General features: G+C 42.9%; 1 protein-coding gene across 1 annotated transcript in view; it reads left to right on the top strand.

Moving 5' to 3' along the window:
- shc1 (SHC (Src homology 2 domain containing) transforming protein 1) overlaps positions 1–20,741 on the top strand; it is a gene marked incomplete at its 5' end in the record, with an annotated part of 28,809 nt that overhangs the window by 3,304 nt on the left and 4,764 nt on the right. The window contains 8 exons of the mRNA XM_084336729.1: positions 3,039–3,158; positions 8,308–8,361; positions 8,770–8,821; positions 9,066–9,192; positions 10,536–10,683; positions 15,312–15,369; positions 19,826–19,945; positions 20,183–20,439. Of these exons, the coding sequence (XP_084192855.1) occupies positions 3,039–3,158; positions 8,308–8,361; positions 8,770–8,821; positions 9,066–9,192; positions 10,536–10,683; positions 15,312–15,369; positions 19,826–19,945; positions 20,183–20,439 (936 nt within the window). The remainder of the gene's footprint in view (positions 1–3,038; positions 3,159–8,307; positions 8,362–8,769; positions 8,822–9,065; positions 9,193–10,535; positions 10,684–15,311; positions 15,370–19,825; positions 19,946–20,182; positions 20,440–20,741) is intronic.

Raw genomic sequence — 20,741 nt, 5'->3', positions numbered from 1 at the left:
GGCAGCAAGGCCAGGCCAGACAGACGCATCATGAGACTAGCAAACACAGCCCCCAATCTGCCGTTTTGTGTGTGTGTGTGCGCATGCATGTGTGTGTGTGTGTGTGCGTGCGTGCATGGCATTCCTGTAAAACTAAAAACATCCACCAAAACAGTCCATAAAACAGGTGGCTATATCCAGCAGTCTCCTGCCATAGCAGGGCTTGGCCTCGGAATGTCTGTCAGCGCAGCGCTACACGCCAGACTGAGAACAAATACACTGCAGTTATAGGATGTAGACCAGAATAGACTAGACTAGGTCTGACGGAGCTGAGGTTGGCAGCACAGCTGCAGATGTCTGCTTCCTCCTACTCCACCGCTGCTGTTCTCAGTGTGTGTGCTAATGTACAGGCCAGGGCCCTCATGCATCAACGTGGACGTAGAACTGACCTACTTCCACACGTAAGCACGGAATGTAGAACTAGCGTACGCACAGGGAAGTCGGCATTCATCACACGTGCGTACGCAGGCTCTATGCCCTGCCGTGTTGATGAATACCACTTTGTTCTACCGTCAATGCTCGTGCATGATTATCCATATATGGTCATGAAAATGAGGAAACACCCCCCATGGGGATGTGAAATAATGGACCGACCCGAGCGGGACTCCGAGAAACTCCACGGAGAATTCACTGCTGTCGAACCAAGAAGACACTATCGCGTATTATGATTTATGGGATAAATAAAAGGCGGACTTGTAAACGGTGATGTCAGATATCAACGGCTCCCTAAGAACATTGCTGCAATTCTGCCTGGACAGCTCAAAATACTAATAAAGACCGTTCGTTGACCACTGTTTGGCGTTGGTTGTGTGTCATTATAACCGTGCTGTAATATGAATGCCTTTATTAGTTGTGTTCGATTGGCTATATGATTTTAGAGGCATCTATTTTGTTGTCGGCTAATAAAGACCGCGCTGGAATATGACTGCCTTTTCCCGTGTTGTTTGATTAATACCCACGTATTTAAAGTTCTCCTCTATTCTATTCCAAATCGCGATGGATCTCCCGTCAATTTTCTACCTGCTGCATATGATTTCTAGAGGCATACTACAATCTATTTTGATGTCAGTATTGGGTAGCCTATATAAACAATATAATACGAGAGCATATACAAGAACAATGAATCTCACTGCATGTATGATGTATCCTGCCTTTCAATACATGAACTTGAATTCCATCATGTTTGTGTGCGGGACTCAAGGCTGCTGTCACAATGGGTGGTACCGCCGTACAGTAATAATAACAGTCCACACAATATCACGATCCATGCCATAGCCTATGTTCCATTAGGACATGATCTGTGACGACAAATGTTCTAGAATGTTTGATTAAGATATCATACTCTGACAGCATGCCTATGAGCAACAAAAACGCGAACTTGAATCCCATCATATAGTCTGTCCACTATCTGCATGGTGTCATTGCAATGCGTTTTCTATTCTTTCTTGTACAGTAAAAAGGGGGAAGAACACTATATTCATATGACTTATTCTGCTTACAGCTTCGAAATTCCACTTGTTTCGTTTAACGTAAAGCCTTTTAAATATAATCAAAAGTCGTTCCCGTGTTTCGGCGGTCTGTGCGCAAATAATAACGAGTTGAGCTTTATGATTTATGATGAATTGAAAATGGGGGACCCTGATGTAAACAGGACGAAAGTTGGTCTGCATCCCCAATTAACAATTGTATGTACTGAGCTGTACTGTACTGTACCCATTCTGCAATCTGTTAATAAACTTTTCAATCAATCAATCAATCAAGCTACGCGGAGCGCAGTCAGTCAGTAGCCTACACCCCGTATATTCGATAACGCTATATAAACCATGCTGCATTCATTCTGAGAGAAAGATCTATTATTCCAAATGCTATTTATAGGGTTTTTACCATAATTACACTACTGTTGCTATTTTACAATGAACTATAATGAACTACGGTTCATACAGAACATCCAGTGTTATTATGCACAGAAGCTCATTTCCTTGTTGTAATAATATATTCTACCACTGGGAGCTAGGTACGCCAGGTCTGACCTGTGCGTAGATGTACGCACGAAGTCAAGTTCAAGTTCAAATTGATGAATCCCACTCTTTGCTTAGAAATGATCGTACGCACGGGTTACGCACAGATCTGTGCGTAGAACACGTTGATGCATGAGGGCCCTGGTGTAGCCCTAAGAACACGAGCACCAGAGTGTATTATGGGATATAGGCCCCGGCGTGGTCTCGGCTATAGGAGCCGCTCTCTCCCGACGCACACTCACTGCCGGTCACGGTTTTGCCTCAGGCTGGGCAGACGGGATCACTTTCACCCCTGCAGCTGTTTTCAAACTCTCACACAAATCCTCTGCATTTTCACGCGTACAGTTGTACACCCACACAGGCCTGCGCCCAGGGCCCAGTGGGGCATATTTTCCTGCTTCGAAAAATAAAACGTTGTCTCATTTTGTTCTGAATTGTTTGTGAATATCGTGTCCCCTCTCTGCCCCTCCTCTCCTCTCCTCTCCTCTCCTCTCCTCTCCTCTCCTCTCCTCTCCTCTCCTCTCCTCTCCTCTCCTCTCCTCTCCTCTCCTCTCCTCTCCTCTCCTCTCCTCTCTCCTCTCCTCTCCTCTCTCTCCTCTCCTCTCCTCTCCTCTCCTCTCCTCTCCTCTCCTCTCCTCGCCTCGCCTCGCCTCGCCTCGCCTCGCCTCTCTTCTCTTCTCTTCTCTTCTCTTCTCTTCTCTTCTCTTCTCTTCTCTTCTCTTCTCCTCTCTTCTCTTCTCTTTTCCTCTCCTCTCCTCTCCTCTCTTCGCCTCTTCTCTTCTCCTCTCCTCTCCTCTCCTCTCTTCTCTTCTCTTCTCTTCGCCTCTCCTCTCCTCTCTTCTCTTCTCTTCTCCTCTCCTCTCCTCTCCTCTCCTCTCCTCTCCCCTCTTCTCCTCTCCTCTCCTCTCCTCGCCTCGCCTCGCCTCTCCTCGCCTCGCCTCTCCTCTCCTCTCCTCTCCTCTCCTCTCCTCTCCTCTCCAGCCTTCTTCTCGCTGCCTCTCGTCTATCCTCGGGAAAAGTAACCTGCAGTTTGCCGGCATGACAATCAGCCTCACCGTCTCCACCAGCAGCCTCAACCTGCTGGCCTCCGACTGCAAACAGGTAGGACTGGAACCAGCAGCACCGGCCTGAATTCCCACGCTCTGGTCCCGTCCGCCAGGCAGAATCCTCCTGGTTGTGTTCTGCTCAGTAGCTAGAGCGCCATCTGTTAGCTAGACTTCTATCTTCCAGCCAGAGGTCCATCTGCTAGCTAGAGTTCTCTTGGCTATGCTCTTTTTTTTTTTTTTTTTTTTACCATTGTGGGAAGTCTCTGTTTCTTTTCTATTTATGGAGACAGTAGCCGGGCTGCGAGGGAGACAGAATAGGGGAGACATAGGAGAGGAGGTTCTGGCAGTGATTTGATCACCGACAGGGAAACATGTGGTTCAGTGGGGGGGGGGGGGGACTAACCCACTATTCTCTGGGCACTCATTAGCCTGACATGTCACACCCATGGCACGTATGCAAGCTAGCTCTCCATAGGGTCTGGAAGCAGCACATGGACAAATAGCTCGTCGTTAGTGAAGTCAATTTGACCCACCGTGGTGGTGGTGTCTTGTCTCTCGCCCACAAGGAATTCCTGCTTATATCAAAGTTACAATAATCATTCTCTGACAGTATTTTTCACATTTTCAAAACATCTCGTTATCCACGGTGTCCTACTCGATTAACTCTCTCTGCGCCACCATTGGCCATCGTTTATTTTCTTTTGTTGACGAAAAACCCAGCACAGAATAGTAGCAAACTAGATGAATTACTTACTACTGATATCCGTTATGGGTGTTTAGATTTTACACTTTGATGTCAGGCTAATTTACTCCAATTCATTCCAGCTGTGAATCTGTTCGCATGTAGGAATAATTATTCTGCATTACTGTCGAGTGTTCCCTTTATTTGTCAGAGTTCTGTTTGTTAAGTAGTCATTCTAACCCTTCCAGAAGCTTTGTGGTCCGGCCTTGAACTTTCCATAAATGTGTCTCCATAAATCCATTTAGTTAGATCCAGCACTGAATGTATCTTGTGATTATTTATACATTTTCGACGACGACAACTACAGTACTTTATTAGCGTCGGCTATTTCCTGGTTGACGTGAATCCGGACGTGATGTCACACGAATGCCAGGCGCGCTCAGCCAATAGACAATTAATTGTATTAGTGTGAACATATACATTTTATCCAGTGCACATTTGGATAGTATTGTAATAATGTGATGTCCCATTGATATATATATATATATATATATATATAGCTGTTTTTAACTTTTTATACATTTCAACATTTGATTGCTGCATATATTTTGACGGAATTGACATGGAATTACCGGATGTGATGTCACAGAAAGTTAGCGTTCGCTAGAATAATCTTTATTTCAGGGCCATGGTGTGACCAGGCCAACTAACAGATTGAAAAATTAAATGACTTCTATGGCAAAAATGTCAATAGCTTTTTATGCGTATAAGTTAGGACTTTATTTCATTTTTTTTTTATACTTTATAGAATACATCTTTGGAGACAAATATCTAGTTCTTTATTGTTCTATGTTTTCTTCAATACAACTCTTTGATATATATTTGTATTAGTGCTGTCAATCGATTAAAATATTTAATCGCGATTAATCCCATGATTAATCGCATTTTTTTTAATTTATTTTGTATCTACCTTAAACGGATCTTTTTCAAGTTCCAAGTTTTAATACTCTTATCAACATGAGTCAACAAATGCTTGCTTGCCTTTATGCAGCCATTTAACACAAAAGGATGACCCTCATGCATTGCAAATTTGCATCAAATTCAAACAGAGTGATGCACAAAATAACTTAAAAGAAAATAATAATTTAAAACAATGAATATAGTGTGCATGAAATAATAGGGGAAAGAAAACATTTGGAACTTGTTACATTCACCCACACAGGGGCTGATTAATCACACACACCCCCCCCCCCTCTCTCTCTCTCACACACACTCTCCCAGCTCTCTTTCTCTCTTGCCCCTTCCTCATCTCTCTCACCCCCCTCTCTCTCTATATATCTCTCACACACACACACGCACACACACACACACACACACTTCAGAAACAAGCATAGTATCAATGAGAGCATCAATAATACACCTGAGTGAAGTCTAGTAAAAAAAAATGTAATGTCTTAAAAGTTTATCGTGAGTTACAAAAAAATTGTGCCGTTAATAGAATCGGGCGATAACGCGTTAATACTGCATTAACTTTGACAGCCTACATTTTTATATATATATATATATATATGTAGTGATATAGCTCATGTATACCTTGATCTGACAAAACTGAAGCATATATATTCTGATAGCCCAGGTTGTCCTTAACACATTGAGTGCCACGGGACACGTTTTGTCATTAGTTCATGCCGACCTTTGAGTGCCCCCGACGCTATATAGCGTTTGTTTGTCTTTTTTTTTTTTTTTATTTATTTATTTTTAATTCATATTTCATCAATCGAGCCTCGGGTTAGTGCTGCAGAGTCTCTCTGAGCTCAATTGGGAAGATACCGCCCCCTATCGTCTCTCCCTGTGTAACTGCACCCCATTACTTTACACTAACGAAGGGGGGGTGGCTAGTTTCCTCATTATACTTTTCCCTCAAGCCAACTGAAGAGACCCAAGTTGATCGCCGGCCCGGAAAACGCATGGAATATATATTTACAGTACCCAACACTGTAATCAATAAGCGTGATCGATATTTGGAATGGCGATAAGGAATTGGAATAATCTTTTTGGATAACATCTGATCTCAGGTAAGGAATTTATTTTACCAGTCTTAGGATAATCAGAGCTGTTTTCACAGAGATATAAGCGTTTGCCCTATGTGTGTGTGTGTCTGTGTGTGCGCGATCAGGAAATGAGATAATCGATATTTCAGCCCGCCTCTATAGCGTGCATAAGTACACATACTATCGATAATCTATTGTTTATTTGAAAACGATTCATAAATAGGCCGAACGTGTTTACAAGTATGCTAGAATATTCCAGTAAATGCCTTTTATCACGGAATCTATATATTTTCCTTGAAAACGAGGGCTTTTCAAAATGCTATAAAACGGAAATGAACCGATTAAAAAAAATAAAAAATTAAAAAAAAATTATCCGTTTTGACAATATTGACTGCAAACAAGTCATTGATAAGCGACAGGCAGATTAGACACATAGCCATAATTTAAGACGGAGATTATGCGTTCACAACGCTATCATTGAAGTGGGTGGTGGCATTTAACCATGCTTTACCATGTTAACACTTTCAGAGCCGGCCGTGTTTTCCTTTTTACCCCCTTGAATGCCCATCATCCACTTCAATGTTAGCGTTAATATCGCCTAATCTATGTTTTTAATTATGGCTATGTGTCTAATCTGCCCGTCGCTTATCAATGACTCATTTTCCAGTCAACATTGTCGAAGCGGATTGGTTTTTTTATCGGTTCATTTCCGTTTTATAGCATCTTGAAAAGCCCTCGTTTTCAAGGAAAATAAAAATATTCCATAATAAATGGAATATTCTAGAATACACAAAAAACTCGAATTTTTCGGCCTATTTATGAATCGTTTTCAAATAAACGCTAGATTATCAATGGTATATGTGTACGTATGCACGCTATATAGGCGATCTGATATCTGATCTGATATATTTTCTGATCGCTCGCACAGCCAAACAGCCATATCACATATAGGGGAAAAGCTTATATCTCCGTTAAAACAGGTCTGATTATCCTAAGACTGGTCAAATAGATTCCTTACCTGAGATCAGATGGTATCTAAAAAGATTATTCCAATTCCTGATCGCCATTCCAAAAATCGATCCTTTTATTGATCCAATGCTACATACTGTAAACACATATTCCACGCTGTTCTGATGCTTCACAATGAATCCGATCGGCTCGGGGTACATGCGTGAGAAGTAAAATGTGGATTCCGGATTTTTTTTTCTCATCCATTTTCATTGAGTCCATTCCAAAAGGGTGCATTACCATCTGGGAGACGATAGGGGGCGCTTTTTTCACATCTGAGCTCCTGATGGGGCTGGTTTCCCAACGGTAGACTCGGTTGATGAAATATGAATTCAAATCGCAATAAAAAGATTAAACGATATTTGTCGTCGTGGGCATTCAGGGGGCGGGCTGATAACACGTGTTATGTCGTCCGTGGCATCCAAAGTGTTAATGGCCGGTAATCAAAGTGTTAAGAAAAAGATGTATATCACTTAATTTTACAATACAGGATTGAGGTTTACATGCATTATTACAGAATTAAACCAGGCAAACCTAAAATATCACAAAATAGCTCATCTCAGTTCCCTTCACCTTCTAGAGTTTCATTTGACCACCCACCTTCAAAATGAGGTACATGGGGCCGCGAGGGGATCCCTGAGGCTCTCCAAAAAGCTCAACAATATATCTTTTGTTTATTTAGCTAAACTTAGCCATGGGCACTGCACAAACTACGCTTACCAAGCGCTCTTTATTCCCACGGTGCCATGGGGCATGATACGATCCTCCCAAGACCTCTAATGAGTTAATAGCTACTAAATAGTGTCTATTACTGTGGGAAGGTATACAGATACTTGAATAAGATGGCGCACAGAAACATCCAGTAAAGACACACGCCCAGTTGAGGCAGTTAGAGAAGTGGGTTTTTATTACCAGGAAGGTCGCTGGTTCGATCCTGGCAGGAAATATCTGGGTGAGGAAGTTAATGAATAATGTTTCCTGTCCTTCTATACCGCTGAAGTGCTCTTGAGCAAGGCACATGACCCCCAACTGCTACAGTGGAGCTCCGAGGTGTGAGTGTGAAGCAGGCCGTGGCTGAAAAAGAGCAACTGTGCTCAGCTAACCTACCCTGGGTAAAAGAAAAAAGACCCTGACATATTGTGCACATTATGCAGGGTCCATCAGCAAGTCTTAATGTTGTTATTGATCGAACATGGTTTGTTATTGCTGGCTGTTAAAAAGGTGTTCCATCAGTCGTTCCCTACTTAGTTTTCATCTCGACTGCAGTCGATCGCACTGAAATGGAGGAAAAAGCTCTTTTTCCCAGGAAAGATCCATTGTGTTTCTTCTACCCATCCTCATGCCTTCATCCCACTCATGACACCCCTCATCTCTCTCTCTCTCTCTCTCTCTCTCTCTCTCTCTCTCTCGCTCTCTCTCTCTCTCGCTCTCTCTCTCTCTCTCTCTCTTATTTTTATCAACAGATAATCGCCAATCATCACATGCAGTCCATCTCCTTCGCCTCTGGAGGAGACCCTGTGAGTCACTCAGCCCTCTCTCGCTCTCTCTCTCTCTCTCTCTCTCTCTCTGCCGAACTGCACTCTGTCCATCATCACTCTCTTTCTCCCTCTGTCTGTCTTTCTTCTGCCTACATATCCTTCCTTCCCTCTGACGGTGTCTCTCCTCACCAGTGTCAGACTCGCTCCATCTCTCCACTCGTCACTCATCTGCTGTCTCTTCTCCTCCTCCTCCTCGCCTTCCCTCCTTTCTTGTCTTCTCCTCCCTCCCTCCCTCCCCCCTCCTGCCTGGTTTGTGTGTTTTAATACCTCCTCCTGTGACTCAAACTCTCTCACGTTTCCTCTCCTCACCCAAATCCCCCTTTTTATCCTTAACCTGACCTTCATATTTTTTCTTCCATTGACCCCCCCCCCCCCCCCCCCCTCCAGGATACAGCTGAGTATGTAGCGTACGTGGCCAAAGATCCAGTGAACCAGAGAGGTCAGCAGCTCTGCAGCAATGCAAACACTTTCACTCAAACGGCAAACCGATGCACTTTATTTCATTATATATTATAGTACGCCAGCCCTGCTATAAACGTGTCATTTAAAAGAAAAAGCACATTAAACATGTTTTCTTTTCCCCCGCCGTGTGTTGTTCTGTAATGTTCCACTGGTCACGTATACATTTCCAGCGCTTCCTCCTACTTCCTGGTTTTTCATTAACGGCTTCCTCTCCCCCGCAGCGTGTCATATCCTGGAGTGCTCCGAGGGCTTAGCCCAGGAAGTCATCAGCACCATCGGCCAGGCCTTCGAACTGCGATTTAAACAGTACCTGAAGAACCCGCCCAAACTGGTCACGCCCCACGACAGGTAAATGGGTTTGAACTAGGGATGCACCGAAAATTCGGCTACCGAAAAAATTAGCGGCCGAAAATGGTTAAAAAGGCTCTTTCGGCTTTCATACCGGTAGCATGCGCAACGTGTAACGTGAGCAGCTTGGCAGCTCTTCCTGCATTCTACAGCCTGTGATAACTAACTCCTCTTGGGAGTAGGGATGCCCCCCGAAACCCGGTTCTAAACTAAATTAGAAAAAACCGGAGTATTGATCAGCTCCGACGTTAACGGTACTGCTATCAGTAGTCTAGGAGCGGATTAGCTACGGAGCTAACAGTGTACCATCCATCTGCGACGCAACGGTGGCAGCAACAGTGGACACTGAGTAATGTTAACGTTATGACGAGTTCATACTACACTACACGTATGAACTCGACATAACGTTAACGTTACTCCGTTTAAATGAAGTGTTTAATTAGCAGCAATCTGTTGTTGAAAATGTATTATCGTTAAACCGGAAATGGAAATGCGAGGACAGGAAGTCGTCATCAATCGTTGTAGTCTTTTAGTCTTAACAGTCTGGAATTAATGTATGCATTCAAAAGTGCTGAATAAATGTTTTATGGGCCCATAATAGTGATTATTAATATTATTTAAGTTAAGTTTAGCCATAATCATGTATTTTGCCATAATCGGGTAGCTAAAAAAAAAATATATATATATATATATATATATATATTTATATTAATCATTTTCGGCCTTTCGGCATTCGGTTTTCGGCCAACTGTTTCCTATTTTCGGTATCGGTTTCGGCCAAGAATTTCCCATTCGGTGCATCCCTAGTTTGAACATGTGGGGACGAAAGTAGGAGCTTGTGTCTGTGTGTGTGTGTGTGTGTGTTCCTCACCGTCCTCCTCCTCCTCCTCCTCCTCCTCCTCCTCCTCCTCCTCCTCAGCGATGCAGTGGTAGAACATACAGTATATATATTTATTCATATTCATAATACTATTCATTTGCTGTATGTCATCCAAATATACTCTGATACTACTTACAATAATCTATAGAGTTAATCCATAGAGTTAATCATCTGCTTAAGAAATTGAGGTAAATTTGATCCCACAAATAAAATAGTAAACTGGGTTTAGGTGGGTTTAACCTCCACTACATCCCTGCTCCTTCTCAAAGGGACTGTGTGTGTGTGTGTGTGTGTGTGTGTGTGTGTGTGTGTGTGTGTGTGTGTGTGTGTGTGTGTGTGTGTGTGTGTGTGTGTGTGTGTGTGTGTGTGTGTGTGTGTGTGTGTGTGTGTGTGTGTGTGTGTGTGTGTGTGTGTGTGTGTGTGTGTGTGTGTGTGTGTGTGTGTGTGTGTGTGTGTGTGTCAGGATGGCTCCGTTTGACGGCTCGGCGTGGGAGGAGGAGGAAGAGGAGGCGGCTCCGCCTGCTGAGGTCCCTTATTATAACAATTTCCCTGGAAAACAACCCCCTCCTGGAGGACTGGTGGACATGAGGACCCGCCCTGGGGCCACGCTGGTGAGATACACACTAACACGTACACACACACACACACACACACACGCATGCAGGCATGCACACACAGTCACACACCCATACATAGATGGGGGAAGACGGGTACAATATATGACATCTGAACTAGTGTTGTCAAAAATATCGAAAAATCGATACATATCGATTCTGAATATTTAAAACGGTTTCAATACTAATTTCCCGAAAATATCGATATTAAATTATTCATAAAAAAATAAAAGGAAGTTGCATTGTTCATTTCAATACCTGTAATAGTACAGTAGTCCACACACACACATGTGCATTCAGTTAATGCATTCAGTTAAGTCGGAATATGACTGTAATACAAACAGTTCAGTTTGTCAGGTACATGCAACACAGATTACAGTGTTGACATCTGTCTGCTTGAGAAAATATGTGTGATCTAAAGATAAACAAATGGTTTTACAAGTGTTATATTTATCTTCTCTTATAGTACCAGAGAGAAGCTGAGGAGAATCAACCAGCAACAAAAGCAAACTTTATTAAAACATTTTTAAATAAAAGGTTTTTATTTGTTTACATTTTAAGATTGAACCTTTTCCCCGTGGTATCGAAAATGGTATCGAATATCGATACTTTTCAAGGTATCGTATCGAAGTTCGAAATTCCAGTATCGTGACAACACTAATCTGAACACTAGGGTTCACCCACAATATAAAATGTTTCGTTGTGATTTGCCTAATTTTGGAGATATAAGCTGTAGAGATATCTGCCGTAGCGATATCTGCCGTAGAGATATCAGCCATAGCGATATCTGCCATAGCGATATCTGCCATAGCGATATCTGCCGTAGAGATATCTGCCGTAGATAAATCTGCTGTCACTCGAATACAATGAAGCTGAATTTTGTAGGTCAAAGCGCTCAAAGCTAAAAAGGAAAAAAACATAAATACATTTGAAAAACCCAACAGTAATGTCTCTTTCCAGAAATCATGGCACAGTTACTCAAGATAATCCACATACCTTGTTGTGAGCAGTTTTACTTGGGAACTATTATCTACCAACGTGCTCAATATCATGGGGGTGTTCTTCGATAGAAAATACTTCTGAAACTGCTTCACAACAAAGTCTGTTGATTATCTTGAGTAAATACTGCTGCGATTGGATTTTTTTTCCTTTTCATGTTTTTCTTGAATTTATAGATTACATGATTCTCTTATGTTGTGAGAACATTTCATGACCGTAGCGCCATTAAACCCATAACTTCCAAACAATCTAGAAAGTTAGGTTGTTTAGCTGAATTCCTGAAAGGCTTAGCCTTTTGGAGATATGATTTCAGTGTAAGCAATGAATGTTGGGTCACCCCAACAGCAGGTGCACTTACAAATATAAATATATAAAAAAAAAATATAAATCATTATATTTTGGGGGGAAAATGGCTTCCTGTTCCCTCTCAATATCTCTTCTGGGGCCCTGAAGACCAACACAAAATGCACTGGCCTTATCGTGTATCACGGCGGATGCAGGCGATGACAAAATATGCACCATCAACATCATCATGTCGGGTGAAAAAATTGCTTAATAGCTTAGTCAAGTTTCTCTCCATTTCTCTCCCAATCACTTGTGCATGCACACACACAGCAACAGAAAACAGCAGGCTAATGTTACGCCTCCTAACCAGGAACTAGGGATAGATATCAATTGCATGCTTGTCCCCCACAAAGGCACTACCTGCGTCCTATTACAAAGCTTACAGATGGGGGGGGGGAATAGTTTGACTCACCCAGTATTTGCAGACATATGGCCAGGGGGAAATAAATCTGTAGAACCAGTTGCAGAAACATTATCCATTCCTTTAGCATTTCCATGTTGAAGGACAATAATCCACATTAGCAGACTCAGACTAGTTTCAGAAACGGTGACATCCCACTCCCGCTATTAGAAGGACAAATAAAAACGGACCCTTTTCACACTCGCACAAAGAACACTTTTCTCTCTTCAAACGTCCCAGCATACTCTGTCAAAATGAGACAAACTCCAGAGAGCCTTAAAAACCCAACATGAAACTTAATGGTGCTTCCTCGGTTCAGTTCAGTCACTGCTAGCTACTTCCTGAGGGAAGCAACGCTTGTGATTGGAGGATCAATGAAAGGTTCATCATTGTCAATATGGCCAGGTGTCCCTCTCTACTCCACCTACCACCCACTGACTCTGCCTGGGGCAATAAATTAACCGCTCATTAGGCATCAGATTCAAGGACGCTGATTGGCTGAATTTATGTTACTATGTGCATATCTTCTGTCAGTAATTGGCTGCGCTTCTGCCGACTGGGCGATGTTTCCATTGCCCCAGAGAGAGAGAGAGAGAGAGAGAGACATTTTCTCCCCAAATATAATGATTTATATTTGATATATTACACGTTATTGTGCATTTTAAACACACATACTTAACACTTTGAGTGCCACTCACGAGATTTCTCAGGTTTTTTTATAGGTGGTTGCGTGCCACTCACGAGATTTCTCGGATTTTTTATTTTTTTTTTGCAATCTGAAAAATTATTGCATCACCCGAGCCTACCCGAGTATAGCCGAGGGGCGCCGGCGATCACTGTGGAAAAAAGCGCCCCCTGTCGTCTCCCAGATGACATAAGTGATTTTGGAATGGACTCAATTAAAATGAATGGGGAAAAAAATCCGGTACTCCACATTTTCCAGTTCACTGATCCAGCCGGGGTTACCAGAGTTCATTCTGGAGCCTCAGAGCCCCGCGGATCATGGAGTTCTACTGTATCGCGTTGGATCCATACACGTATCGATTTTTTCGAATGGTGATCAGGAATTGGAATATACCAGTTGGATACCATCTGATGTCAGGTAAGGACTCTATGTTATCAGTGGTAGGATAATCAGAGTAAGTTTGATGAAGTTATAAGCTGTTTTGTGAAATGTCTTCTTTCGGTTTCACTGTAAAACTCTGTGAGGAAATCAACGGAGCGATTATCAGTGCGCGGCCGTAATGTGCTTGCGTGCACGTATAATATTGATCATCTAGCGTTTATTTGAAAACGATTCATAAAAAGGCCGATGAATATCAACGTTGTGGAATATTCCACTAAAAGACGATTTTCATAGAATGCTCCAGAATGAGCTGTTTTTTATATCAAAACGGGGGCTTTTCTAACTGCTCTGAAACGGAAACGACGCGATAAAAAAACAATCTGCCTTCACAGCACTGACTGGAAAATAGTATTTGATAATGCGATGGGCAGATTAGACACATAGCCATAATTTAAAACATAGATTAGGCGATATTAACGTTAACATTGGCGCCGATGGTGGCATTCAAGCGGTAAAATGGAAAACCAGGCGTGGCGCTGAAAGTGTTAAAACTAAATGATTGTTGTTTATAAAAATAAATAAAAAAACGCTTTCCACCACTCTCACACGCCCTCTATTAGCCAGCCGTTGCTGCCATTGTGAGTTAAATACAGGTGTGTTTACTGCCAGTGTTGACTAACGGACTCTTCATCGGGATTCCTGGCAAGAGCATCCAAAAGCTGCAATACATCCAGAACAGCGCTGCCAGGATCCTGATGAGTCCGTAAACACGAGCACATAACCCCCATCCTCCACTCACTACATTGGCTCCCCATCTCATCCCGGATCAACTACAAAATCCTGATGCTCACCCATAACTGCATAAACGGACACGCACCCCTCTACCTTCAGGAACTCATCACTCCACAATCCTCCACCCGTACCCTCAGATCTGCAGGTAGCCTGCTCCTTCGGGTCCCCAGTACCCGGCTCTGCACCATGGGGGACCGAGCCTTCTGCTCAGCTGCACCACGCCTGTGGAACAGCCTCCCCATCCAGCTGAGGGCGCCACAGAGCCTGAAAACCTATCTGTTTAAAAAGGCCTTTGATTGCTAGCTTTTTCTTTTTTTCTGTTTATACTATGTTTCTAACTATGTTCTATTTTTATTAAATTTTTACTCTGTATTTTATTTTTTATTAGTAATTATTTAATTTTTTAACCCTGTAGCACTTTGGGATCCTAGTGAACGAAAAGTGCAATACAAATACAATTTATTATTATTATTATTATTATTATTATTATTATTATTATTATTATTATTATTATTATTATTATTATTATTATTATTATTATTATTATTAACATTACATAATCAAACAAATCTCATACTAGTCACGTAGGCCTATATTCTGCTATCACATACCGTCACTCCTTTTTAATCACAGGCTCCGATAGTGAATCACGTTGTAAACTATAAGCCTGTAGTTGGGCGATAGTGTTTCAACAGGGGGCACCATACTGCAAATACATTTTCTTATTTTTTTTTTAAAGGCAGACTCCTATCCCTTCATCTCAGCAGAGAAGGCTCCGCTCTGAGCTGGAAGGGGCTTGGTAGAGCATGTCTGACCCAGTTGGAGCTCTCTGTAGCCCAGGGCTGCAATAACGGGACTGGGCATGTTGGATGAGCACCCCGTATCCCTATCTAACCCACACAGGTGGCCTGAGTCTCTCACACACACACACACACACTGTGTGTGCGTGCGTGCGTGTGTGTGTGTGTGTGTGACTCATAGTATGTGTGTGTGACTCATAGTATGTGTATGTGCCCTATACAGCCCTACGGACAGCCGGGTCAGAATGACATACACAAGCAGCCGCTGCCTCCTCTACCAGGTGAGCGTCAACACATTCCCGCCCGACCACGGAGATGTCCGTGTTTCGGCGACATGTCCGTGGCAATGTTGTTTTGGCTTTTATTCCATTTTAATAACCTACTCAATGTCACCGAGCGGCACTGCAGATTTACCCCACTCTTCGAAATTCTGAAAAGTGCATTACCGGCCAGATCCTCTTAGGGGCGCTGTCTCGATAATGCAGTGTTCCCTGTGGCAGAACGGTGCACTATTTTTTTTTGACTTTCAATGGAGTTTACTGTTAGCTGGATTCTATATGTGTAGCTTGGAATACCTTTTGCGACGCCGAATTCACTATGCAGTAAAGGAATATATCATCAGCCAATGGACATATCGATCTACCAGATGGCGATCGATAACTGGGAAATCATTTTGGGGATCCAACCGGCCCACGGTAAGATATTTTTCACGTAAATTACATGCTGATCGGCCCTTGTTTTGATAGCCAACCACCCGGTCAGCGAATGTGGCTACTGAGGCTAACGTGGTTATTGGTAATCGATAATCAGAAACGACGTCCCCTGCCCCCCCCCCCCCCCTTTCATGCATTCATGGTGGATCATGAATACCGACAATATGCATTTTGCGTTTTAGCTCTAGCTTCTGTAGTGCCGAAACGCTGTTCGATTTAATGTTATTAGCTTAGCGCCCTGTATCTCGCCTTCCAGGAAATATACTAGTCCAAATCCCATATAACGCTTATATTTACGAGGCTATAAAATGTGAAGGTATTGATGATTTTTTTTTCTTTAAGCCATTTTGAAGGGACGGTTTATGGTCTCAATTGACAATGAGAATGGACAGATAGCAATACTATAAAGTATAGATTTAGCTCTACAAACAGCCTCACATACAATGCAAGTCTGTTTTGAAATGCTGGCCATTTAGTGTGAGATTAGACGGCCCCCAATGGCCCCGAATGTGTTAATAGAGAGGGTGTGTGAGAGTGGTGGAAAGCGTTTTTTTTTTTTTTTTTTTTTTTTTTATAAACAACAATCATTTATTTTTAACACTATGGGTGCCGGCCAGAAATCCGGAAAATGACTGTGGATTGCCAGCGCTATTTGTCTATGGAGAAATTCCCCTTCTTTGCAGGGCTATAACTTTTTAAATTCTATTGCTACATTGCCATTATTAGGGCCCATTCAAAGTCCTATATGTATTGTTCATTGTGTAGCAACGTTAAACCTTTTCATTCACATATTCATAGTAAAGTATGGTCTAATGTATAAGTATGTTTTCATCTCTTTCTGCAGCTTTCTCCAGAACGTGATATATAGCCCCAAATGCATTATATTGATGATGAAATACAGTTTGATGGCAATCGGGGCGATATAAAAAATTTCAATTGGACGTACTTCTAGAATGATCTACATATGATCTGATGATGACCGGATGGGCGAGGGATCGTTTATAATTCCGTGAGCAGCGTTATATCATTCATCTAGTGTGGGTGATATGTTCATCATAACAGTTTATATGGAATACGATCAAAAATAACGCTGAATCTTACCGTATCCTCCTCGCGCCGTTGGTCATTTACCTATTATGGTATGTAGAAATATCGGGTCCATTTCCAGCTTGTATAATAGTATATATGTCCAAATCATGTTGTTTATCGAGTTATTGGCAATCGATCGCTATGTATTGTGTCGAGATCGAGTCCCGGTAGCCAAACAGAGTGCCCGGAAGTAATACAGCCGACCAGCACAACCTCCATAGCACTTCCTGTTTGGCGATTGCGCCGATCGGCCACCAGATGGCGCTCCTGAACCGCCAGAGAGCTCAGTGGGTCCTCCTGGTGGATCTCAGGCCAGCGAAGGGGAAATATGAATCCGATCGCAGATTTTTGAAATATTGATATAAGGACGGTGTAAAGCGTCCTCCGGCAACTTGAGCATGGCCGGGAATGACGCTTTTAAGCGTTTTCCGGCAGTCAAAGTGTTAAGTGTGTGTGTTTAAAATGTACAATAACATGTAATATATCAAATATAAATCATTATATTTGGGGGGGGGAAATGGCTTCCTGTTTTTTCTCTTTCTCTCTCTTCCTCTCTCTCTATCCCTCTCTCTATCACTCTCTCTCTTCCCTTTAATTCACTGTCTTCAACCCCTTGGCATTTTCTCTGTCTGTTCCCTAATGTTACTATATTACTTCCCATCACCCCCCTCACTTTGAAGTGTTCTCAGCCCCACTTTGTTGCGCTGCCTGCTCAGTCTCTCTCTCTCTCATTCTCTCTCTCTCTCTCTCTCTCTCTCTCTCTCTCTCTCTCTCTCTCTCTCTCTCTCTCTCTCTCTCTCTCTCCCTCTCTCTGTTTATGTACCTATTGTTGCTGTCAAGGGAAATCCTTGTATCTCCATAAGGGTCAGCTGAACTCTGAAATCTACTCCACAGTGCAGTTGATTTAATTAGTCTTCTTCTTGTATAAGCAGGAGGCTGACCCCGTTGACTTTGTATTGTTTTGTGGCTCGCTGGAATCAGAACTATCCCTCTTTAATGCAGTGGTGCTGTATACACACACCTGGCTGTATACACACACCTGGCTGTATACACACACACCTGGCTGTATACACACACCTGGCTGTATACACACACCTGGCCTCCAGCAGAGACGTCTGTTTAGGGTCCATCCTTGACTTAAGAGATTCTTACTCCACTAATGATCACATGATTTGACATGACTTGATACATGACCCGATACTGGTATTGGTTATGAGACTGATACTGGTATAGATTATGAGACTGATACTGGTATTGGTTATGAGACTGATACTGGTATAGATTATGAGACTGATACTGGTATAGATTATGAGACTGATACTGGTATAGATTATGAGACTGATACTGGTATAGATTATGAGACTGATACTGGTATAGATTATGAGACTGATACTGGTATTGGTTATGAGACTGATACTTGTATTGGTTATGAGACTGATACTGGTATAGATTATGAGACTGATACTGGTATAGATTATGAGACTGATACTGGTATAGATTATGAGACTGATACTTGTATAGATTATGAGACTGATACTGGTATAGATTATGAGACTGATACTGGTATTGGTTGTTGGACCGAATTCTCCCATACTATCCCCAAAAACATCCTATACCTGGAGTCATGTGTAACAACTTGATTTTCTGCCGTTTTGCTACATGTTCGATCTCTTCTAACAGGGAAAATATATATCTCAGTCTCTGGGATCACAGAGACCCCATACTAATGGTGTAAGTCTGCACAGTACTATATATCAAATACCCAAATTACAACACAGTCCACGATGATGGTACATTAATCTAATGGCCAGGGTCGGGTATCTCTGATCCATGAGTCCTCGGAGAGTCAAAGATTGGCTCCAGCATAATGATTTAAATATATAGAGATAACGGTTGATGAACGGGTTCAGACGATCAATACAGTTTAAACGACTTCAGTACAAGTGGATTATGGAGTGGAACATATATTCCTCATCTCTACTCCATCATCTTGAGGCCAATATTCCAGACAAATGTAATGTGGAGAATTGTTTCACTGCTTATGGGAGTGCACATGACTTTTGGAAGGATGTACTACTTGATATATAGTCTGTTCCCAGATGGACTAAACATTAATAAGAACAAGAAGAGAATGATTATTTACATCCTGTCTTAAAGTTTAACACCCATTGCAGTCTTTTGGAAAAGTCCAGACAAACCTAAACCAACTTTAGAGAAATTGACTTTTGCTATCAAAAGAAAACCTGATAACTATGGAAATATGGGGACGTTTCCTACATTTTATGAAAAAGAATCATTTGGGGCCTGTATTAACACTTTCTCTGCCAGAGACGCCTAAACTCGTCATTCCCCGCCATGCTAATTCTGCCAATGACGCCGTAACACGTCATTGAAATCAATATTTCAAAAATCTGTGATCGCAATCATATTTCTCCCCCGGAGACTTGATATCTACTGTTGATCCCCTCTCAACTCTCCAACGGTTCAAGAGCGCCATCTGTCAGTAACACCAGTCCCTCTGCTCTGCAGTAAACAGAAAATAAATGTTCTCATATCCCGTTCCCACTTTATCCAATCAGGATAGATAACTCCACACTGTGTGTATGCTGATTGGATAAAGTGGGAAGGGATATCATAAAATGTATTTTGTGTTTACTGCAGAGCGGAGGGATTGGGAGACCCATGTTACTGACCAGACAATCAGTGATGGCTGTCGGAATGTAGAGCTATTTACTGTAACACACTTATTTTAACAAAATAATTGTTACCATTTTAAAACTAAAATGAAAAAAAAGGGAAAAGTAATGGGCCAGATCTGTACTCTAAAATGAAACTTCATTGGCAGTGAGAAAGTGTCTCATGCATCTAGAAATTAGACGATTGGCCGAGATGAGCTTTCAGGTCACTGTCCTCTGTGGATTCTTGCCTTTTTCAGTGGGAGCCAAAGAAGGGGGACGAGAACTCTTTGATGACCCTTCATACGTCAATGTGGATAAACCCCGCCCCCTTGCAGCTGCTGCCAATGGGAACGCTCACAGAGATGCTTTTGACATGAGTGAGTCCCTTACATCTCTTATCAGTCAGCGGCACCAACGGCAAACAACAGGTCCTCTGTCCAGTGTGTTTCGTAATGGAAGGAATATGATTTAATATATCTCTATGATTTAACACATTTCCGCGGATAAGAGTGTGGTTAAGGAGGAGTAAGAAGAACCGTGAGGATTCAGATGACGATGGAACAACTGAACCACTGTCTTTGCCCCCCCCCCCCCCCCCCCCCCCCCTCTCTCAGAGCCGTTCGACGACGCCCTGGGCGTGTCCGGGCCGGTGAGCCCTGGCGCTGTGTCGGCGGCGCCCCCGCTGGTGGAGCAGCTGCAGTGCGAGCCCTGGTTCCACGGCAGTCTGAGTCGCAGGCAGGCGGAGAGGCTGCTGACCCGGGACGGAGACTTCCTGGTCCGAGAGTCTGGGACCACGCCCGGGCAGTATGTCCTCACCGGCCAGCAGGGGGCGCAGCCCAAACACCTGCTGCTGGTGGACCCGGAGGGAGTGGTGAGGCAGCGAGGGGGAGGAGGGCTCTTAGAAGGGTGTAGTTATTGGAATAGAGGAGGGGTGCTACATTTGATGTTGTGTATTGTGGGGGTCATAATAATAATAATAATACATCCAATTTATATAATGCTTTTATGGTGCGTTACTATAACCCACCCACTCACTCTGTCACTAACCCACCCACTCACTCTGTCACTAACCCACCCACTCACTCTGTCACTAACCCACCCACTCACTCTGTCACTAACCCACTCACTCACTCTGTCACTAACCCACCCACTCACTCTGTCACTAACCCACCC

The sequence above is a fragment of the Notolepis coatsorum genome (genome assembly GCF_963971535.1).
Source record: "Notolepis coatsorum genome assembly, chromosome: 19".
NCBI lineage: Eukaryota > Metazoa > Chordata > Actinopteri > Aulopiformes > Paralepididae > Notolepis > Notolepis coatsorum.
The sequence above is the reverse complement of the archived record's forward strand: the minus strand, read 5'-3'. Positions and strand labels throughout refer to the sequence as shown.